General features: G+C 35.5%; 1 protein-coding gene across 1 annotated transcript in view; it reads right to left on the bottom strand.

The window, feature by feature from the left end:
• The window catches only part of DYNC2H1 (dynein, cytoplasmic 2, heavy chain 1), a gene marked incomplete at its 5' end in the record, with an annotated part of 129629 nt that extends 105478 nt beyond the window's left edge, over positions 1 to 24151 (bottom strand). The window contains 21 exon segments of the mRNA XM_008938682.1: positions 117 to 203; positions 891 to 1012; positions 1752 to 1875; positions 2028 to 2188; positions 3436 to 3549; positions 6476 to 6613; positions 8199 to 8353; positions 9652 to 9733; positions 11180 to 11322; positions 12120 to 12233; positions 13249 to 13357; positions 14183 to 14431; positions 15576 to 15700; positions 15836 to 16003; positions 17428 to 17530; positions 18773 to 18917; positions 19426 to 19577; positions 20317 to 20563; positions 21233 to 21492; positions 22564 to 22719; positions 23970 to 24151. Coding sequence (XP_008936930.1) covers positions 117 to 203; positions 891 to 1012; positions 1752 to 1875; positions 2028 to 2188; positions 3436 to 3549; positions 6476 to 6613; positions 8199 to 8353; positions 9652 to 9733; positions 11180 to 11322; positions 12120 to 12233; positions 13249 to 13357; positions 14183 to 14431; positions 15576 to 15700; positions 15836 to 16003; positions 17428 to 17530; positions 18773 to 18917; positions 19426 to 19577; positions 20317 to 20563; positions 21233 to 21492; positions 22564 to 22719; positions 23970 to 24151 — 3136 coding nt within the window.
• Positions 24152 to 24960: the final 809 nt, after the last annotated feature.

Genomic DNA, 24960 nt, shown 5'->3' with positions numbered 1-24960 from the left:
GGATGTAAATATGTTGCAGAGCATTGAGTTACATTTGGGTAGATAAATTCCATTATTTATGACATAAAATCATCAATGTTCTTACTTATATCTTGAAATAAACAAAACTCACTTACTTATCTTTCAGTTCTGATACTTTTTGACCAACAGAGTTCAGAAGATTTTCTAACTTCTGTTTTCTCTCTTCCGTTTTCTTGAGATTACTACAAAAATGTAACATTTATTTTAAGACTATGGATCCAAAGGGGGGAAACAAAAAAGAGTATGTGTAACAGGAAAGTCATTGGAGATAGTTCAGACAGTTCTTTCTTGTGATTTACATTAACAAAAATCTGTTTCCACATGTAAAAGTTCCAATTACTTCTCAACACACAGCTTTAAAAATTGAAACCAAACACCCCTTTCAGATGTATTCTTAAAGAGGAGAAGAAATTCTTCAAATACTAAATTTTAAGACCTGACAAAATAGTAAGTATATATTCCTTAGGCTATGGATAGTCATAAAACTATGTCAAATATTTTTGATACCAAGGAGAAACTGATTATCCTTAGTACCTGACTGAAAAAAGAGGAACTACACCTCCCACAAAATAGCACTAGTTCCACCAACAGAATACTTTTTAAGTCTACCTGTGATGTTCATTTCTCCCTGACACACTTCAGCTGAGATACCTAAATTGTGATTGGCCAAAAAGTAACCAAGGTACAGCTTCCAGGAAGAAACTAATACAGCACACTTACTTTTTCTGTCTCAGCACGAACGTTTTATTATCTACGGATGAGGTATGGTTTCTTCTATCTTTTGTTATTCAGTTCCTCCTTAGCAGCTTTAGTTCCATCTACCACCATTGGAATTAAGAACATTTATTTTGTAACAGTGTCTAACTTACGCTTCCAAGCCAGCCTTTTCTTTTTCCAAAGGCTGAATTCTTTCTAGGACATGGGAATACTGGACATTGGCATTCACCCAAGCAGCCAACGGAGCAGCTGCAGCACTGGCTCGTTTTGCATTCTGAAAGAAATAGCAGAAATTCATGGAAGTATAATGTAGATGAAATAAATATAGGATAAATAACTGCATCAAATTTACAAGTTATCAACTTAAATATGCCAATTAGCCAGCTCCTCTACTGCACTAAACTTTTAAACAGTTACTAAAAGACTGTATTTAAGGCCATCAATCTGTGTTTAAAAAAAAAAAAGGGTCTCTTTACAACTATGAAGCTTAACTGAAGTCAGTTCTAAATTAATGCATAATTTATCAGTGTTGTTCCTTCTCTCAGGGAACTACAACTTTCCTTTTAAAAATTAGGAAAATAGTATTTAAGGAATGCTTTTTATAGCTACTGCCAAAGCAATTTTCAAAGACCACTCATACCTTTAATCATTTTTACTCCCCCTTTTTTTAATTAAGTGAGCTGTTAAAACTCTTAGTGGTACAAGAAGGCCAGGAGTGAGTTACAATTCCTTGATCTGAGTTCTAATTTATACCTGTGACAAAAATCTCTGAGGACTTGACTCCTTAATGACTTCAAATCCCACCACTCCTCAGTGACCAACAAAATTCTTGCTATTAGAGCCAGTACTCAACAGAGTGACTTCTGCTACACTTCTGTCTCTTTATACTGACAAATTCTAGAAGTAGATTAAAGTTCATACTAAAAACTATGTAGGCATGTCAGACAATCACGTCTTTTTCTTTTCCTTCTTTTTTTCTTTTTTTCAGTTTATGTAATACAATCAGGAATTACCTTTGGATCAAAAGACGTTCTGTTTTTATAAAGAAGTTCTTCAACACTCTCTCGTATTTCTTTTGGGATGTTACGGGCATCAAAGGTTGCTATGTCCTCCCTCACACCTCTTTTGGCCAAGAAACTGTAAAATGAATGAAATAAGGAAGTAAAGAAGAAGCAAATGTTAAAGAGTTTACTTCACTATGCAACCAAAGGATTCTGAACACATGCAGAATATAACCAAGTATTTAATATTGTAACTTACTGTTTAAAGCTTTTAAATATAATCCTCACCTTTTCATGCTCACCCATGACGTATCAAAAATCCCCATCAGCCGTAAAACTCCTTCTAGTATGTCTCTGATTATGTCCGGGGGCATGCGGAGTGACCGGATTTCTGACAAGGACTCTGGCTTTATGTTTCCAACTGCTAATTTAGCTTCATCAACCAGTGGCTTAAAATATAAAAAGACATTAAAAAAAGACATGAGGATGCAAGAAACTGAACATTTGCCATTCCAGTTTTCACACAATTTCTTGTTCTTTTTACCTATTTTATTACCCTGCCATTGATGCATATTCACATGGACAAGTTACTAAAAAATTGCCGTGTGTTTATTTAGTGACAATGAATCTATTTCCATTTAAACCAGCACATTATAATCGTGACATTCTCTAACTTTTTATTCATCAGTATTATTCATAAAGATTATACAGATACTACTATCAATCCTGTTTGTTTGCTCTTTCACTATTTAAATTTCGTTGTGATACAGGTATGTTTTAATAATGACGCTAATTATTGCTTACAGGCATGCCTGAGGAGGATGTCTTTGTAAAGACATGTAGAAATACAAGTCACAAAAGCTTTCTACTTTCAGCAGCTAAACAAATCCAGACAGCCTTTGCCCTTATCAAAAAAAGTAACAAAATGGTAGGAAAACAGAAGTTAAAGATTATCATTACAGCCTGTGCACACCTTGCACATCCTTCATATCTATCAGAGACCACAGAAAGGGATTTACTCTGATCCTCTAGTTCTATGTCACTTTCAATACAATGGTATAATTCCTTGGCACCTATGGTATCAAAAGGGAAAAAAAAACTTAGTTTCTGTACTTTTCTCTTATTTTTTAGTACAATTTTAAAAAGGATGGGATGACAAATAGAGACTAAAAGCAATGACTGAACGCACACACCTCCCAGAAACCTGATGCTTAACAGATGTAACGCCTCAAACAAGCAGTTTGCTATAATGCTATTAGGATACATAATTTCCAGAATTTAGCAAAAACTGGAAATTATCTTATTAATCTGTTTCCACCCAGTTGATAGTAGCAAGCCCTATGATTCCACCAGCTTGACCAAGTCAGAGTAATGCAGTTGATCTATACATTAGAATTTTAAAAACATTCCATAATCTGCATAAACCAGCTGGACTTATGGCAGCATAGAAAGAGCAACTTGAGGTAATATATGACCTGAAAATTCTTTCTGTAACTATGGTCTAATAGAACATAAATGCTAAAAGCAGAACCTAAATCTGGCAAACAGAATATTGTTTTCTAATCCACGGAAGTTTTAATATCAGAGTAATTTAGAGCAAAAGTCAGGATAAATTTTGCAGAGCCATTTTCCATGGCAGGACTTGAGTAAGTCAAAATCAGACTGCAAAATATTACTTTTCCTTATCAGCTCTTACCTGAACCTCTTTTAGTTCATCTTCTATTTTTCTTTTTCTTTCTTCTATTTCTGCAGCCTCCTCTGCTATTCGGTGTTTTAATTTTTCCATTTCTGTTTTTTGCTCACTAGCACTCTGTAAAAAAAAGAGTATCTTTAGTTTTCAAATTTACACAGATTTTATTCCTTTAGATCCTCACTTCCTTTAGTCTGGATTATAATGTAATTGGCACAATACCAATCAGAATAAAGTATCTGAGACTACACAGTTTGACTGGGTAACAAAATTATATGGAATAAGCATCTTTTGTTTTTACTTGTGTCTCCTTCACTTTCTTTACCACAGACGAGATCTGTATCTCTGTTTTTGAAGCTCAGTACAACCTTTCTTCTCATTGCCTTGGATTTTCCAATCCTTTATCAAGATGTCAGTTCCTTTCCTAATGCACAAGAGTGACAGCTTGTGTAACATTCTTTCTACATTTGAAAGTAGTATCTTCCTACCAGTGCCTTTGTAGCTGCTTGTATTTCTATTTCTTTTACAATATCACTTAAACTCCCCTTCTCTATAATGTTCATAAAAGCACAAGTTGTGTTTGAACTATAGCCAATTAGCTTAAAAATACTAATGTATTATTTACTTGTAAGTCTGCACCCACGTGTCTGTAAAGATGCCTGTCTTACATCCTACACATATATTGTAACCTACTTAGATTTACATGGTTTTTTTCCTGAATTTGTACTGTGCTGTATGGTAATACAGCAATCAGTAGCCATTAGCCATCTCCAGGACTCCTAAACACTTTGGTACAACAACATATATCTAGTATATGAAACTGCAATTAAAAAAATTTTGGGTATCCTGAAGTTAAAAAAAAAAAATAATAATAATTGAGACTAAATGCATAAAATACATAAAATAAAAGACTAATATTCTAGGCTCTGTTCACCTAAAAGATAGAAGAAAAACAAAGCCCAGAGTTTAGGTTTTTCCAGTACATAACACATTAATTATAGCTAGCAGTTGTTGAGGTGAGTTGAATTTGTAGCAGAAGGCAACAGACATATACAATCAGAGAAAACCTTGAGATTAATAATAATCTGAGTACTTAACCCACACCACAGACCACTGTGTCATTGAAAATTACATTCAAATCTATAAAACATTAGCTACATAAAATTAGATTAGATATTTCATGCAAATGTGCATGTACTGAATGATAGTTCTGAATAAGAAAACTAAATTTAAAATGCTAGAGGGCACCTATACTTTATGCTAATATAAATAATCAGGATTCTACTGTAATTTTTCCGACGTCAGTGGGCCTATCATGTTTCATTGCTTTTGGTCTATTCTTTTATTTTCTCCTGCAGTGTATGTAATATGTGCTACCTACACAACAGGCAACTCTACTGGACAATAGTAAACAGATTTAAAACAGAAATCAGGGAAACTCGTGTCATAAATTCTTTGATGCTGGCAGTCAAGACACCACACCAACCCTCATTAGTCAAATTCATGTATGGTAGGCAGAAAGAGCCTGAATACATTAAAAATTGCCAACAGAAGTTGACGTAAAAAAGGGAAGTAATGCACCTTTAAAACACAGTGAACTCAGTGCTTTGAAAGAGCAGGTATCTACTTTACTGCATACAGTGTCTCCATTACTGAGCTTCTTGGTTTTTTCCTTCAGAGTGATCAGAATAAACCAGTGAAGGTAGATTCATTAGGGTTTATCATCCTGTCCTGGTTCAAGTTAGACCAGAACTAATTCTGCTCAGTGATTTTACTTTCCAGCTATGTCTCCTAACTAACTGCACTTCCTGAAGTTAATAGCATGTTTCTGCAGACAGCGTGTGCTTCTAGCAGTGATGATGCTCAGTGTTTAGTCTCTCCCAAGGACTGGTGTGCAGACCAAGGTCTCCGCTAAATCTTGTGTACCACACTGGGGGTGCACCCAGCTGCACCTGCGGGGGGGAGGGGACAGGACAGGTGACCTCGAGCTGACCAACGAGGTATTCCATCTCATACGTCATATTCAGTATAAAGCTGAGGCATCGTGAGGATCAAGCTCTTCTTCAGTGGCCTGTGTCTGATGAGTGCTCCACCCGTTCTGCCTTTGATCCTGATCCCTTTGTTTCTGAATCCAGTACCAGCATCCAACTCCTGAATCCAATTCCAATCTGCTGCTGAGTCCAGTCTGGGACTTCCCCAGTCCGGGCTCCACAGCATCTGAGCATCAGTGGTGACAGTGGCATAATTGCCATGGGGGGGCGGTACATTCCATACTGGTGTTGTATGTATTTCATTTACTGTTATTAATTTCACTAAAGCTGTTTTAGTTTTCTTTTCGAGTCCCCATCTCTCTCTCCCTTACTCCATTTCCCCTCCCCTTTGGGAAGGGAGAGGGGTTAATGGAAACCATCTGGCCCAGCCTTAATTCCTTGACGCCTACATTTATGATTCCTACAAGTATCAACGTAGAGATCTATTTTCTGCACAATTACTTAACAGAGGAAAACCTACCACTTCAAAAATCAGAATTTTTTTGAACAAAAATTCAGGAAGTGATGTACACAGACGTATTATTTAACATTCTTTGAGGTTAACTTTAGAGGATTGGACCTCATGAAATGAATACTTAACAGTCCACAAATTTAATTCCTGGTATTTGTACTTGAAATAGTGCTACCTGTCAATATTTTGTTGAAAGCTCCTATCTGTAATAAACATTATGAAACAGATCAGTTTGGAATTATGAAGTTCTAGAGAAACTTTCAGACTGAACTACAGTAGTGAATACTACTACAGGTCCAAAACTTTCACTGAGCTCTTCTTACTCAATCAGTTCATATATGACTAAAGTTATATAATCCTCCATCCTGTTGCAAGTTTACTCAAGTCTTATTCAAGGCTTATGCATCCCCTTAGGTAAATTCTTATAAAGGCATCAGGGTTTATACCTCTTGAAAAGAACACAAAACCCAGGCAGTTACATAGACTAAAAATAGAAAAGCATCTGTTTGAGGTTTTTTTCCACTTTTGATGAGATTGTAAACACCTGCATAGATACTGTAATTTCTTGAAGGGCAGCATCAGCCTCATCCTGCTTCGTTTTGAGTAAAATGCTTTGCTCTCCAGCTTTTCTGTTGAGGTCATCTACCAGGGCTTTAGCTTCATTCAGCTTTGAGACACCCGCCTATAAAATTTTGTAAAAAGCAGTTATAGAACAATTAATTTCAAAAGGATCTAAATGAAGGTTTGTTACAAAGAGTATATACAAACTAGGAGTGATGTAGACTAATATTCTTTTTTAAATTTATGTTCCCCATTTTCTCAATAACATTTACATTTTCTTGGTATTATTTAACCCAACAACAAGATTTGATGTGTCACCATAAGATCTATTACCACCTCAAAAAGCTGAAAACAAAATTCTCAAAATAACAGACCTTTACTGGAACAGCAACTAGTACACGCTCTTATTCTCATTAATTCAATAGTACTTCAGTTAACTGATATTAACTCCATATAATTATATCTCATCTAAAAATAAATCTATAAAATTAAACAAATCAGACTATCCTATTTCTACATATTTGTACATTCTCTAAAGAACACAGATGTACATAAAACAAAGCTCAGTTATGCTTAAGATTATTTTCTATATTCACACTTCCTAAATTATTTACTTTATGGGAATCAGATCACAGTATTATTTCAAGGTACATCTGAAAAAAATATTAGCTGGAAGATGTTTTGATTTAGGATACACATCTCTAATTTTCATGTTAATGATTACTTTTATTTGTCACGACCAAACCACAGCTACTTTCTAAAGAAATAAAAGTTATTTCTATTATTACAAATGTAAATCTTCTTAAGTTGCTTACTACCATGATAGAAAATATTAGCAGGCAGAAGAAAAACAGTGTAGCATACAAGGCAAGGAAGTAATTTGGTTTTGACAGATGCTTTAAAAAGAAATACAGATTTCCAAGTGCAGTTTCAGAAGAGCAGCAAGGGTCACTGGGAAAGGGAGGTGAAAGGGAAGGGGGAAGGGCAAAGGCAAAGGTTACATGTCCTCAAGGATCAGACAGATCTTTCCAGAAATATACCGGGGGGGAGAGAAGGAAGTGTGACTGGAAAGGTAACAAATGGGACTCCAAAATAAGTATGCTATGCATACAGAACAGGAGTAAAGCAACATCTGTGAGAGCAACTGTGCTTGGTCTAGATCTGTGTAAAGGTTGGAAAAGGAACAAAGGGAATCTTGGTCAAAGCTACACAAGAGCGCCATGATGTTAAAGATGATAACTTGTTGAACTAAAAGGACGCAAGAATCACACAAAACAGGAATTTGCTGTAGAGATATAAAGAAAGGAATGGACTAGAGAGGGGAAATATATACAAGCAGGGGCAGGACTTCAACTGATGGAAAGATGACAGGTTGTTTGCAACAAAAGTCCAACACACATGGATGAAAAAATTTAAAGTGCTTTCAAGCACTTTTTACTCTTCCATGAAAACATACCCAGTCTGATACATTATTGAGGAAAAATATTAACAGAAACAAGAAAGCATTCTTCACTCTTTGAGGCATTTGGATAGAGACGCACATTAAAATTCATACTGTTCCTTTCCTGAAGACACAGCATGAGCATACGCCAAGGAGGACACCTCACACAACCATGTTAGGAGCTACAGCCTCTTAACACACATGCCGTTTCCAAACAGGAGAGTATTTTGAAAAGCCATATGTTAAAAATGTTTTAAATACATACCTGCAGGTGGTTCTGCCTTTTTATTAGCTCTCTCCTTTTACTATTATTGATGGCACTGTAGATACGAAGGAATGTCATATACTTGCTAGGTGTTGCTCCATACATTTTACATGATTCATGGATTGCCAGAAATGACTTCAAAAAATCAGAGTCACCTGTACAACATGATTTGTTACAAAGATAATAATATTTAATGTGATATAAGAGTGAGTATAACTACTGAAAAACAACAGAATATGGTTTTTGAGATACGAATTATGGGTACTCAAAATATCAAATTATACTTTTTTTCAAAGTACTCTGGGAGAAACAACATCCGATTTCATTTGAAATGCATATTACTCAGAAAGAAATGTATGAAAATGTTTCAAAGTTATAAAATATTTCACCGATGTTTGGAAAAGAGAGCAAAAATAATTACAGATTACTGAGGACTAATCATACAAGAAACTTCATTCCCACAAAAATCCAATTTTAAAATATTTGAACTCTTTTAGACAGGAAGCCCATGTGGTTTTGTCTCCTTCTTTAGTCTGTCTCCTCTGACGACAAACTAAAAGGTTTTTATGAGCATTCCAGGTCCTTCAGTTTGTTCAACACTTTCTTAAATGAAGCCCAAAGATACTGTAAAATAAATTGTATTACCTTACAAAAGAAAAAAAAACACTAAAATATATCTTTACATAAATTAATACCATTTTTAAGTACTGAGGTACAGATTAAGGACCATGACCTAGGATAAAGATGGATGACAGCATAAACACTACATCCTAAATTTGGCCATTACTGTAGCATGTCTATTAAAAAGCAATACAAACCAAGAAATCCCAAATGAACCACCTAAAATTTTACACTCTGTTGGCTCCATGACTTCTAAGCACTTAAACCCATTCTTTATAATAAGCAGCTAAAAGTAGTATTATGCAAGTAAGTGCTGACATAGATGTCCTAGATTATATTTTACACCCTATTTTTAAAATGGTTAAATTTGAAGTTTTATCATAAAAATAAATTATTCTTAAAAAGAGGTATGACTTACCAGAAATTAGTCATTAAAAAATTATTAAAGTAAAATGAGCAGGTCTAGGACAATAATAATGAAAACATAGAGACTGAAAAACTCTCAAAACATCCAAGTTTTGAGGTTATGAAATAAGATCCACATAGAAGGGAGACACAGAACAGAATAAAACAAGATGCAGCTTAATCAGTTTAGAAAATTGAATATCTATAGTGATTGCTTGTGACAGAAGAGAGTGGGTTTGATCAGCCAGGATGCATGTTCCAAAATTATGTCCCCTTGAGCGAAATGCCTGCCATGCAAGCAATATTAAAGTCTATAGTGTGCTGGCAAAAACATATTCGAGGTATATATGCTATTTATTATCTACGCCCAACACAGGACTGAGTATTTTATAAGTAATAATAACTAGTGGGTCCACCTAAATGTTACCTGATTTTTTTTTCTTAAGTTCCTTAGGTTCTTTTCCATTTTTTTCTTGTTCATCTGCATCATACAGAAGCATTTCAGGTATCTAAAAAAATGAACATGAGTTTTTGTATGAAAATTATGAACAACAAAAATTTACGTTGAAATAAAAAAAAAACACCTTCAATCTAGTTTCTCAATTTAAAAGCCTGAATATGGTAGCTTTATTCAGACTAAGGTATTTATAGTATATTGTCAAAAAGGTCAATTCTGCCTTTCCCTGTCACTGATAACTTCCTGTTCTCTCAAGCAGAGGAACTTTTGCTGGCTGTAAGAAAGAGCAACTAATTCTCAGAAGACTCTCACGATAACACAAATGTCAAAGATATAAAAAGTTACACAGCTCAACAAGAAATGAGACAGTCTGAAGTACAACTCTTGTGGATACACCACCAAAATTAAACAATGCCCAAGTCTAAGTCTTTAAAGTCTTTTTCACAGTCTAAGTGTGGGCTCACCTTCATATCTTATGAGCTATATAATGTACAATGGTAAAAATTAACAAGATATATTCAAAGGTCCTGCCATGCCACTAAAGGATAAGACTCCATTTCAAAAAAAATAAATCCCTCCTGAAGTGAAAGTGAAAATACCCAAAAAAAATATTTTTTAACTACAGATAGAGCTGGTACAAACACTTTTGCCGAAACTAATTTTCAGTACAACCTGCTGTTGAAACTGAGGCAGGATGGCAGGTGGAGGCGCCCCAGTAACCCAGGGAAAAAAAGGACACTCTGCACCACGTGCTCCCATGGCTCTCCCAGGAGTGAACAACCCCATGGTCCTTGTGTGAAACCCATCCTGAGTCAATGGGAGAGGCCAGATTATTTTACAGATTAGATTCAAGGAACAGGAGTCTTGGGACACATTATGGGATGCAGTAGAAGAGCATTTCAGATTGCACAAGACTTACTATGGGTTGGTGAGGCACTTGCAGTTAACATCAGAGGCACTAGAAGGTCCAGACCAACTGCCTGAGAGCCTGTGGAATCTGGGAGTAAAATGGGACCCAGCTGCACATGTCTGTGTGAGTGTACATGTAACACTCATGTGCCTGCACAGGATGCAATGGGGAGACTCCAGATCCATGGCCAGCCACTGGATGGACAGGATGTCTACACCCTGTTACTGGAAGGATCCACTCTCTGTGTGTTTGTATGAGCCGGTATCATCAACACAGTTGGCTTTAACATTTTGCTTTCAGTCTGCTTGTGTTTTGCTCTTAAATGCTGTGTTTGATCAGATTCACAGTAGCTAGCATGTTTTTCAAGTCAGCCCACAGACAGAACTAAACATAATGTTACTGGTAAAATAACAATGCTAGTATTACTTAACTGTTGTGATGAATTTTCTGTCTGTGTAATAATTACAAGGACACTTACTTCACAATTTTAAATATTTTGGTCTTGTTTACCAAAGCTCAGTTATTTTTGGAGATCCTAATTTAAAAAAAAAAAAAAACAAACCACAATTTTTAATTAATGCAACATACCTTTCTCATACTGTTTTCTGACCAGGTTTCCATCCACAAAACCTGACATTTCTTGTACAGTGCTGGATTACTTTCACAGTTTATTGTGAAATTTAAATTGGTAGAATCCATGATTAAGACAACATGCAGATTTTGTTGGATCCCTAAGAAAATACAAGACAGTAAATACTGAGTAGATAATCTGACTACGTGATGGTAGATCTATTGCAAATACAACATCATTTACTGTCCTTCAAATACCAGAAGGCAAATTCTGAAAAAAAAAAATTATTATTACACTATATCACACTAGGGCAGGAATGTTTATAAACAGAACTTAAATTAATTTACTATCATGGATTCTCATTAAGTATATTACAATATATTTTTTACCACTAATTCTCATTCCAATCTATATGAACTAACAGAATCAATTAGAAGCACGTCCAGAGCCATTGCATGACTGCCACCATCTCTATTCTTTCAGTCACATTCTTCTATTTATTTGTAAACTATTTGATCTTTTTGGACCAAGGAAGAAACAAAAATAATTAAGAAACCTATCTGTAAACTTGCTTATGATCGCTCAGAATTCAAAGTGATTTGTAGGTATAATTGACAAATAGAAGAAAACTTTGTTACTAGATATACAAGCTAAACAAACCAGAGAACAATGAGTACAAAAGCTTTCTTCCTTTTAATTGATTTCAACAGCAGATTTCACAACAGCTCTGTAGAACATTTGTGGATACAAAATTTCAGATAGAAGAATGAATTGTAAGCTGAGGGTTCTGTATTCTCAAATGTCACACCGCAGTCATTATTCCTGCCTGTTTTTTTATAACAAAGTGAAAGTTAAAAGTGCACACAAAATAAGGACCACTTTAGAAGTTATCTGTCCATTAGTATAGCCCTCTTGTAACTCTGTAATATATTACAACTTCTAATTCTGCTCACATACGGTATGTGAAATAGTTGAAAACCGGTCCTGTAAATCCATCTTGCGAAGCTTGATCCTTCAGAGGAGATAGTAATGGTTCTAATTCTTCTGTTTTATATAGCCCAGGAACTTCTCCTGTTTCAAGAAGGAATTTTAAATGTCAGAAAAAATACAATATAATACTTGAAATTCATTTGAAGGATTCCCTTCAAACTCCTGTATAGAGAATTTGGATACAAGTATTCGCCTCCATATTTTTACGAGTATCTTCCCACATTCTTCAGCATTCTTTTCATGATATCATAAAAAATCTCAAATTATAGTTATTCCATTTAACTTAAACAACGTGCTTTGTTTAAATTACTGAAATATACTTCAAAAGCTCATTCAAATCTACCCAAAGACGTGACACAATACTGCACAAAACCAAATCACACTACTTTGTTATACATTGGAAAGGAGAAACATGAAAATGAGTAGTTATCTAGTTATCTCACACACAGAAGTTTAACACTGGCTGATGAGAGTCTGATACTGTAAGGAGACTTGGATTTGCACCTGGGAGATAAGAAAATCTGGTGCTTTTATCAAGCAGCTCTTAAACTACTGCAGTTCCAAAATACATTTAGTAAGTTAGACTCAGTGCTTCAATGATCTCTCTGATCAAGGAAAAAAACTAGATAACAAAATAAAGTCCCTTTTGTTATTTGTTGTTATTATTACTTATCATCTTATTACTTACAGCAAAGTGGGCTTTGCTGTGTTCCTTTAGGCAAAGGACTCAGTCTATATAATCTAGTAAAACACTGGGACAGATCTTAATTTTTAATTTTATTAGAAAAGAGAAGCTGAAGAGTAGAAGATATTATAATTTTGTTCTTACACAATTGTAAATAACTCCTCGGAATTAAGTTACTTAACTTGAAACTTGGAGGAACTGAAAGCACCCACACTGAAGGGGTGGTTAAAGGCTAGCTCAGTGAACTTCAAGTCATCTTCTCGTGTCCAAGCACTCTAGCTAAAACAGTGTAGAAAGCTAACTAACACCTCTAGTACAGACATAAAGTTAGAAAACATCACCCAGTTCTGCCTACTTGAACTAACTCTGTGTGGTAGAAGTCATAGCATAACCTTTCTGGACTTGTCTCACCTGAAGACAGTAAACTATTGATCATCTCAAGGAATGTGGAATGAACAAACTGATAGTCTTCAAGCAGCAATACCACCTGCTGTGCTTCAATACCTGCAAGCTCCATCACCTAGAAACAGGGAAGACATTTAAATCTCAGTGTATGGAATACAGGTGCTCTTCGTAAGAGTAAGATCATCTTTCCTTGATCATATATCACATACATAGTTTCTCCACAGCATTGACACTACTTTATATTCATGAAGACTAGTAGGTGATTCAGTTACATGAGATACATCTTTCTACCTAGATTTACAGCTTGCCAATGAAAACATAATTAAAACAGCCTCTTTCATAAGTATCTTTGTTATAATATTTATAATTATTATTAATAATTAAAATATTTTTTTAAAAAAATACAAATATATGTCCAGATGTGACTCAGTCATAGAGTTGTATCACTTTCCTGTGCGGGCTTAGCTCCAGAATTTTATTTAGCATTGCTGGAAGGCACTTGGAAACTCATGAGTTAAGGTTTTAGTGTGTTTTTAAATAATATGTACTTGCATCAACCACTAAAATTTTACTTGATTCAGCTACTATTCTATTAACTGGAATACCAAAGCAGAGACAAAAAATAAAAATATATACAAACATAAAAAAAAAAACCCTTTCCAATATTCACATAAATTTAGAATTTTTGAAGTACTCAACATTCATAAAAACAGCTCTAGTATTCAAAAAAGTGGAGTTTTAGGTAATTACTATAAAGAACAGTACACACATCTAGATATTGAGAACTTCCAAAAAAATCTACATTTTTAAATCTGACATTTTGCTTTACTTAAAATATCCCTTCACGCAACACTTTTGTGTCCTTCAAAATTCCCATATTCTTTTTGGGTTTTAATACACATTTACAACACTTCAAAATAAGAGACACCGAGTGACTTACATGTTTAAGATCATTTTTGAACTGCTTCAGCTCATAGCCTCTGGAAATTTTGGGAGTAATCAGAACAGCTCCGTGCATATGACTAACTAAAGAGGTAACTGTTCGACGACCTACACCACTCCGTCCTGCCAAAAGAAGTGATCCTCCAGGAAAACTTAGCACTCTGTCCACTTTAGACACATAACTGAGGACTTCTTGGAACAGTAAAATCTCTATCTCTTTTTTGTCTCGCCCATAATGAATAATACCCTATCAAAAAAAAAAAAAGAGAGGTGTGTTCACTAACAATAACTAAAAGCAGTCAAGTATGAAAGCATTCAGTACTTAGAAGTTTAGAAAAGGGCTTGAAAGCTTCAGAGACCACACTGGTATTCATTACAAATAGGTTATTTGTGTGACAGAATTTAGATACCTTACGTACACTTTATGAGTAACAAACAGATCACATTACCCCCAGCATCAGGATACTCTAGAACTCTTTGATATATTGAAATAGAACTCTACCACTGAATTATTTAAAATTAAAGGACCAGAACAAAGTCTGAGCTGTGTCTCTGAGAACAGATTAATCAAAACATAACTTAGAAGAACATTTTAGGCAGATAAATGCTGCACAGTTGTGGATTATGGAATCTCCTAGTGAAACACACAAAATAACAGATTGTAAGATTAAATTCGGCCTCGTCATACTTAATAAAACTTCATCTTTGAATCCAAATGTAATTGTGTGACCAGAAAAAAAACAAACAAACAAACAAAAAAACCCACTCTTTGGTTACTGAGACTATTGAACTTCATCATTTCCCATATAGTCTATTGGTCACAAGCTGGCAGTTAAGGATAGGAAGTAGCTCCCCGTGTACAAGAGCAATCCATCAAACACTTCTCCACTGGGAGATGATCTCAAAACTCTCATCCTGAAAACCAATCAGGCTCACAGAGTTAACACTTTTGCTCTTCCTCATCAAGCTCAATTTTTGCACTTTACTGTTTAAAAGCATCACAAATCTCCAAGCAATCCATTTGTAGTTCCTCAAATAAAAATTACAGTAGTAAATTACAAATTCAGAAAGTAAACATTCAATAAAACACTTTGGTACTCAAACAATACACAAACACTTATGTACATCCATGTTTCTCAAAATTTTGTCTATCAAACTGTTGTAAATGTGACCAACATCTTTTCATTAAAATAACCCTGCCACACACTTCCTAATGCCTGCCACACAGTGTCACAAACCTTCCCTCACTTCATTAAATTCAAAAAGATGATTCCTTGGACAAGCAGCAGACCCCAACCTAAAGCTCGTGCTTGCATGTTTCTTTCTGCAAAAAAATGTCTAGAATAATTGCTATGAATCCTTGCTGTGTATATTCTTTAATATTGTCTCACTTTTTGAATGGTATCTTTCAGGTCTGTTGAGCTCAGTCTGCCAAGTGGCCTCCCATGTGGTGGTAGTGCCTGTCCTGGTGTGATGAATGCCTCTTGACAAGCTCCCCAGGTTACATAGAAAATATCTGTGAAAATAAAAGGAACCATTTGAAAGTTTAGGTGCTCAGCTCATATGCTATATGACCTGATTAAACTGATTAGATTAGGAAGTTCCTAAACAAAAAATACAACTTTGTGTAGTGAGTCTCAAGCAGATTTACCTGCCATATTGTCCAGAACATCTGAGCCCCAATCACCTTGAAACACTTTCATCAAAATATTATCAAATACATTAAGTTCCTTCATGTCAACAATTTTGTCACGGAACAAACGACGTGCTTCATAAGCAACAATTTCCAGTACATGGTCTGCAGTTTGGATCAATGATCCTGAAATAATTAAGGAGAGATTTAACTTTGTATATTTATAATAGATGTTACATTTCTCCTATTTCCCATTTCAAAATATAAGATTGAAAATAAATGAAATTACATACCAGCAGGAGAGCATCAGTAAGGAAGAAATAAGAGAAAAAGTAAACGTTATGAAGTTAATAGTATCTTTATGGATCATTACAAGTTAAAATGAAACATATTCTATTAAAACAAGTTTAGTGCCAGCATTCTAATAAAAGTGAACAAGGTTTTGCACATAAAAATTAAAAGAAAATATTGCAGGCAAGGAAAACAAGAAAATCCAGGAGTCTGTTTTAAAGAGGAGGAGAAAGACTGATAACAATAAAAAATCTGTATTATAAAATAGCACTAGAGAATACAAAGCTTCAACATTCTTCACAAAAGAAGGAAGGTGAGACAAGTAAATAACATGCCATATTGTGTGTCACTGAAAAAGTGTATGCATGTGTCACCTTCAGCGACAGCCATGGAGTCCTCTGATGGGCTGAGATTACCCATTCACTCATTGTTAGTGTAGCTTTTCTGACCTCATTCAAGCTACATTTATACCATGTGAAGGTCCCAGAAAATAAATGGGAAACAATCACATTACTCTTATACTTTCATATTCTTTAAGCAGCTCTCTATGCAACCTTTTAATTAAAAGTAAAAGTGAAAATACAATGAGAAATTGGTCATGACCTAGTAATAGTATCAATTTCAGAGACAAAAAACAAGATTAGAAAGAAGCCTGTGCTATCTGGAAAAGCACACAAAATTGAATACCTTCACAAGTGTCGCTGTTTCCAAATTTATGGAAGAAGAACTTTCAGACTAGACTGTAACAATCAAGCTTTCCCAAACTATGAGAATGTTTAGGCTTTTATATAGATACTTGTAAACTTTTACACAGATGAAATAGTTTTCTAGATGTTTTCTGTATGTTTACAGTTGTTTACATTCCTTTTTTGTTAAGTAGGTCATAGATGACGTGTATCAGTTGTAGGTCAATAGTCACCTCACTAGGGTTATACAGACAGGTGTAAGAGGACAACAGGCAAGTTTCTGTGGATCCAGAAGACAAGACATATGTCCAAAAAAAAAAAAACAACCCAAATCCCCCCCCCACCCCCAAAAAAACTTCATGTTCCCATAGAGAGAACACAGCCCCAATCTTCTAACTTCCCTTCAGCTATAAAATAGCTCCCACAGAAATTTTAAATCATCATTACTTATTTACTATATTTCACAGACTGAATTGTTGGGTATTTTTTTCCCCTCTACTGAGTTACAGACATTTCACAGTTTAAGAAAGAGGTGAAGGAGCTGCAAGCAGAGTCAACAGGCAGACTGACATCATTAATAATTTAGGCCATTTTAGAACTGCTTTATCAATGAAAACCAAGTATGTGACTTACCACCTGCTAAATCATATCTGAATAAACCAAGAACCCACTGAGTAAGAATATATGGTGTAAAAAGGTAATGACTGTGATCATCAATGGTGAATTTCGCTCGTACCTAAAAATGGAAGTTAAGGGAGAGGAAAAAAAGTCTTGTTTTAAAATGTAAAACACTTGGAAATGTAGCTTTAATTTTTTTTTCTAAAATGGCAGATCAACTACATTTCTATTTGGTCTATATATTTAGATATTTTATTAATGTATTCTTTAGGTTTTTTTAAAAAGTGCAAAAATTAATTGTTGAAGTCTTGCTTTCTGACCTCAAAAGATTTTCTTGTGATTGAAACATTTCTTTTGTACTTTTTTTATGCAAACTACTGTACAAGCCTACAACTGCTAGTGCAGTATTATTAGACTAAGCTCACCATTTTTTTTAAAGCAATGTCAAATATAAAATCCAAAGTAAACATAAGATGCAATAAAAACTACCTAAATTACTAACTGGCACTACAAAAGACTGCTTATAGAGACACTAACTCTTCCCCCAAAGAGGATATTTGAATTGACAACAATATCTTTAATTCCAAGAGTAACTGCCTTAATTGGTCCTAGTATGATGAGATTTAAACTTAAGATACCCTAGAATAGATTGATGTCATCATATGAAACTCCTGCTAAGTGGTGCATGCTAGCCAATGACTGTGCCAACATTCCAGTCAAAAAGATTGAGTTTATAGCATGGTGCTGTGTAGATGGGGACATGCATATATTGTTGGAACATACAGTAAGCACTTACATCCCCATAGGGACTAAAAGAAGTACTCAAGTATTTTGCTAGATAGAAGTCTGTAAAATTTCAAGTGAGAGCATAAAGCAAATTTATGTCTAAGCACCTATTTTTAACAGTGCAAAATTCTAATAGATAGACCTTGATGTGTGTAAAGGACTCCATTCTCACATCTCTCTTCTCCATTCCTAACAGCATCCAAAATATCTGAGCACAAAGCAATCTCTGAAGTACAACGTCCTCATCCATTAAGCAGGAAAACACTACTATCCATATTTTTTAAATCAGGAACTGAAAGCACAGATCAGTTAAGATGCTTGCCAAAATCATACAATAAATCTGCAGGAAAGCAAGAGCACTTACCATTAACTCAGTTTGCCTCTAATACCTAGGATTCTCTGCAAATAAGTGGCTCTAAAATTTGGATCAACATTATGAAAAAGATAAAAACTTGAATTTTAATTCTGATCAACCTTTTTATTATCTTTTTAATATCAAAAGCTAATTATCTAAAAAAAAAACCAAACAACATGAATTCTCCATATCCTTGAAAAAGAGATTAAATTTCCATACCTGTTCATATACTTGAACCATAGATCCTGCTAGCTGATGTATTTTTGGTAAAGAACCCCAAACTGGGTGATTCTTTAGGTTTTTCTGTAGAACAGGTTCCAAGTAGGCACTATAAATAGTTTGCAGTTGGTCTCGTTCCGGATAGCTACAAAGGGAAAAAAAACAATCATTATGGTCTATTGTTGTTACTATTTTTAATAAAAACATTTAAAGTTACATAGACAATTACTCAAAAATTTCAGTGAAGTGTCTCCATCTAGCAGCTAAGTAAAATGATTGTTTTATTGCAATAGGCCACCATCAGACATTTTCTAAATACATCCGTGTGTTCAAACTTAAACTTCTTTTCAGCTTCTCTAGCTTTGTAAATCAGTGGCACCTTAACATAAAGCTGCAAAAAGCAGTTTACTGAAAGCAAAATCATCCAACAGGAAACAGATTTCAAACACTTCACTATCCACAGGTAGCTACAGATCCCTCCTTAGCTGGTTTCTAAGAGGCAGCAAACGGCACCAAATCTGAAGACCCCAAACTCCTAGAAAAGATCAAAGACTAGAAGAGCCACATCTTCATAAAGACTAAGTAGAGCAAATGCCCTATAAACAGAGTCTGAATCTGAGTTCTGAGAGTCAAACTGATATCCACACACTTACTCAATTGCACACAGACGAACAATAGAAGTAAATCTGGAGGTAAGCTTATGTCTTCCTAATGTTCCTCCAGCAGACATAGAGGCCACAATTTGGATGTTTTCTAAACCAACCCATTCCAGATTTTCATCATAAAATCCTTGATATGTAAGAACCTTTAATAATGAAATATTTTGTTAAAAGAAAGCCAACAGAGAATTGTACAAAAAAAAAAAGGTAAGAAGTATATCATTATTGCTGTTGTCTTAATTGTCAGAGATATACTACTCCTCCCAGTTCGGTGTCAGCTGCAAACTTGCTGAGAGTACTCTCTGCCCCACTGTCCAGATCATTAGTGAAGATGTTAAACAGGTACTGGCTCCCAATCAGGCTTTGTGCCACTGATCACCACCCTCTGGGCCTGGCTGCTCAGCAAGTTTTCAACCCACCTCACTTTCTGCTTATCCAGCTCATACACAAACAGCTTTCTGAGGATCTTTTGACAGACAGCATCAACAACCTTAGTGAAGTCCAGGTAGACTATATCCACTGCTCTCTTCTTGTCTACCAGGTCTGTCATTTCATCACAGAATTTTACCAAGTTGGTCATCACTTGCCCCTGCTGAATCCAAGCTGACTACTCCTGAAGATTTTTCTGCCATTCATATGCCTAGTGCATTATAACCCATTGAGGTGAGCAATGAGGTGTCTTTATTTATTTATGCATATAAGCCAAATAAAAATGATACCTTATTTCTGGCTGACGCCTACATACTCAAAGTACAAACAAAAGTAATGTCAATCCAGATGCAGGATGTTAACTCTGAAAATAATCAATGTAGGCATTCACTACACACACTATACTATTTCCAGAATACTTAAGTCTCTTGATAAATAACAGACAGAAGTGTTCACCTGCTGTAGAAAAGCTACAAGAGTGCTTGTTCCCCATTTATCAGGTTTGGGTAGATTAATATCCTTTAAGTACAAAACAAGCCTTTCACAGTCCTTTGGTCTGTATACTCGCCCAGTATTTGTGCTGATTACAATGCAAGTTTGACTTAATTTTTGTAGAAGATGTTGAGAAGTAGTTTGTGCACTGCAGTGAATGGTAGCAATCTGAGTGGATCGGAGTTGAGAAAATGCATAATGAAGAAGCATCCTAAAAAAGCAAACACGTACATACATATAAGCATAAGTAACATATAAATGCATTAAAATATTGTGTATCCAAAGATATTGTCTAGTTTTTGAATTAAAATGCATATACTGCATACTATATTAATGTAACAGATGATGTATGACGTTTGCTGAATTAAGCGCTCTTGCCTTTACAACTGTAATTTTTCCATTCAAGAAAGTCAACAGAAGTATAGCATATAGCTACACAAAACAAATACCTAGCCTAATTATCTTGTACGTAGTGATTCAACCCAACTAAATAAGGAACCTAAGGTAGGCAACAGGAAGAGCTAAACTGAGCAGTCTGCACACAGGCATCTAGGGCATCTTGAGATGAGACCAGATATTGCATGTGCCTTTCAACTGTTGCTCCATGACTGCACAGGCTTTCCAAAGGTCCCGTTTAGTATCTAAAAGCCTCATTCAGACATCTTAGAAGCAGAGTGGCAGCCTGAACTTTCTATACTTTACCCTGTAGATGTTCTAAAGAATGTACTTATTTGCCACTTCAGAAGGTTTGTTTCAGCAGTAACCTAAACAACTGATATTCTAGGAGAAACTCATAAAATAAAACCATTATAACAAAACATTACAAACTTCGTCAAACATCTAGAAGTATATTTTGCCTAAAATAGGAAAAAAATTTTACCCCTTTCCACATCCTTCAGGACCCACAAGAAGAAATGGCTGCTTATTGTTGAAGTCTAGCCATGGTCTAAAATAATCTAAACCTCTCTGCATGTCTGGGGTTTCGATCACGGGAAGTTTTTGGAGATTACTGAAGTCATCAGCTGTTAGATTTTCAGGTCTTTTCAGCTGATATAGCATTAGCTGTCCAGTAGCAGTGTCATAATATGTGTCAAGGGGCTTCCTCGGATCTGGTGGAGATTCTTGTGCCCAGCTAAAGACCTTGAAAAAAAAAAAAAAAAAAAAAAAAGCTTCTGTTAAACCCGAACTCCTAATGACAAGATCTACAATTTCAAGCCAATCTAAGGAACTTTCAGAGAATACTTCTGTATAATTGAACTTTTAATTCTTCAATTTTATAGTTTTAGGGTTGCCTCTGAAAATTCAATCATGTTATGCATATGCTTTATGGTCAAGTCCTTAACTAAACAGTAACATATTTCTCTTTCACATATTATGTTTTCATAATATAAAGAACATAAAATAAACTGTATTCAGTAAAGCTTTATATAAAAGCTTTATCTTATTAGGCAGCACACTTAATAATCATAAGAATGAGGTAACCCCTTTGCATGCATCAATAGCTAATTCCAAGATCTGAATCTCAACCTTTACCATCTGCCCTGTGTATATGTCACAGCTCCGGGCTGTCTTTAGGAAGGAACAATCTCCTTCTCTCCAACACAAAACCCAAGTGCGATTGTGGACATAACGATCTCCAGGAACAACCTTCTGCAGACACTATGGACCAGCAATGCCACAGGGTTTTCCAGCACTATTCCCTATTCCTTGTGCCCTCAAGTACCTACATAAAGACAGACCACAAGCTACCGCATACAATATACAGCCTTAAAATAATGCTGTAAGAACACTTCCCTGGTAAGGTATAACAAAGCCCCCACAGTATTATTTCAAGCATTCTGAATAGAAAAAAAAAAAAAACCACCACAACACAAAATAAATCTGTATTGCAGATACACAATACATACACACACACAGAGTCTGCTATAGTGGGGTCCTTGCATAAAACAGCATGGACAGAGGCTGTTCTGTATCTCTCAGTGCAGCACCAAGGGACTGCTGCCTGGGCTGGGTGCACTTAACAGCCTTTCAGCAATACATGAAACATTCCTTTACTTCTCAGCTATTTCCCTATAGACAATAAAGACAGCAAACCATTTAGAACACAGATATTCTATTATTCTACATTTGCATTGTTAGAAGACAGAAAATCACCATTCGTACTACATATACTGAGAAAATTTTAATAAACCTGCTGAAAAAGATCATTACCTCTTTTGCAAATTCCTGTCGTGATTTCATGTTGAGATTGCCACCAAGACCACGTAACAAGTTAATAATAAACTGTCCACGATCAGTACACCCATGAAGATGAGACAGCCCATTCATCACAGTGCCAACTAAACTTGTTTCTACCACCGAGTCATTCTGTAAATTAAGTTGTAGTAGATTTAAATATATTCATAAAAATACATGTGATGTATTGCTAGTAGACTATTACTCATTGCTCTCTGACATTTCCACAACTGATGAAACATCTCAACAATGCTGCTATTCTAGAAAATTCATTTAACATGAAATTATTTTTAAGCATTGACCTGAGTTTTAATTCCAGACTACATATTGATGCAATTTAGGATAACCAGTCAGAACTTTCTTTACAGATCTTGAGAATTTGTAAGAAACCAACATAACTGTATACTGGAAATCCCTCTCATGAATGGATTGTTGACAGATTTTACAATTTAGCACCAAAGAGGATTTGCAGCCCCAGGATCAATGTTAGGGATTTTCTTCCATATATACCTGAAGATACTTTAAAAATCTGAAAATCTCCATGGGTGAAAGAACCAAGAGGGAAAATAATGTTAAAATAAGAAACACAACAGGCCCATGTATGTTCCTCAAGGAGAGGTACTGCAGGTCTCCCAAACACTAGCTTACTGGCTGCACCAGGGGATTTCTCCTAAATAATGTTTGTGCAACAAGAGCCACTTGTTCAATGCAAATGCAACTCCTTCAAGAGAAAGGGAATGTGGAATCCTTAAGGAAATCTAGAATTTGCAGAACAATTATCTTGATGTATGTCCCAGAATGACAGAATCCAAATAACGAACAAGGTTTTATGCTATCTTTTTTTAAAATTGTAATTACATATTGCTTTCCATCTGTTAAAACCTCTTTCAGCTAAGGTTTTAAGTAGGATCCTACAGAGCTGAAGTAATATACTTAAATCCAGGACAGAATAGTGAGAGTTGTTAAAATTTAGCATTCTGGACAATCAGACTTTTTAGATATGCCTTTATCAATCTTTTTAGGTATCTAGCATTACATTTCTCCCCAACCTATTACAAGCTTCAGTACACACTGTGCAGCTTTCCAAATTTTAGCTTTCTTTATTGTATGATTGTATCAAATATTGTATAGTACTGTATTTTTATTGTAATATTGTATCAAATGTTTCAAAACTTGAAGCACAGCAATCAGTTTTTAGAAACTTCCTACAGTAGTTCTAGTATTTAACTTATTAAGAAAACAGCTATCAAAAGAAGCACTGATGATTTTTTTTTTTTACTTAAAATTTAAGAATTAATATGAATGTTATCTTCAGTGATAAACTAGAAACATGGATCATCCTTAACAGGAGCTGAAATTTGATGAAGCACTTCATTACTAACCTTCTTCACAACCCAGTTTAAGGCCTTTTGGAAATAGTCCCCAATCCAATTTTCAAGGTTGTATCTATACTCTTCTGGCTGACTTCTTAGCCAAGACTTTATCAGAGAATTAAGATCTGTATCTTCATCACTAAGTCAAATCAAAACAAAACAAGATTCAAACAAACGCAAGGCATCTACATCTTCATATAGACAAGTTCAAAGGAATCAAAAAAATTCAGGAAAAGTTCAAGAAAAGACTTAATCAAGAATTTCTAACTGGTGACTAGTCCAAGGCTCAGGCGGTGTTTTCATCCATCCCTCAAGTGGAAGGGAAAAATACTGAAAGAGGGTGGAAAACACACCTGATTAATACATGGCTCAGAGACTGGTGCCACCGTTGGAATTTTGGGTTCTTTAATCTTGGGGAGGTTTATATGGCACCTGGTCTGCTGACAGCAGATGGATCACACCTGTCTCCAAGGGGAAAAAGGATCCTCATACAGGAGTTGGTGGGGCTCATTGACAGGACTTTAAACTAGCTTTGACGAGGGAAGGGGATAACACCAGGCTCATGAGAGATGTGCCTGAGGACAGTCTGCAGCCTGCTGTCCCACTTGAGGTAGACAATGACAATAAGACAGGACTCACTAGCAAGTTAGTAAGCACGGTACCAGCCAGGCATAGTCAGGCAGCAAAAGTGAAAACTGGTGGGTTCGCTCCCTCTCTGAAATGCTTGTATACCAATGCACAGAGTATGGGGAACAAGCAGGAGGAGTTGGAGGTCTGCATTAGGCTGCAGGACTATGCTATAATTGCAATCACTGGAACATGGTGGGAAAGCTCCCATGACTGGAATGCTGTCATGGCTGGCTATGTACTGTTTAGGAAAGACAGACCAACAAGGGGAGGCAGTGGTGTTGCCCTTCATGTATGAGAGCAACTGAGATGTATTGAGGTCTGTCCGTGGGGAGAGGCAGAGCAGGTTGAAAGCCTGTGGGTAAGAATTAAG

The sequence above is a fragment of the Merops nubicus genome, unplaced genomic scaffold, assembly GCF_000691845.1.
Source record: "Merops nubicus isolate BGI_N331 unplaced genomic scaffold, ASM69184v1 scaffold4534, whole genome shotgun sequence".
In the NCBI taxonomy this organism is placed as follows: Eukaryota; Metazoa; Chordata; class Aves; order Coraciiformes; family Meropidae; genus Merops; species Merops nubicus.
This window is presented reverse-complemented; position numbering and strand designations above follow the sequence as displayed.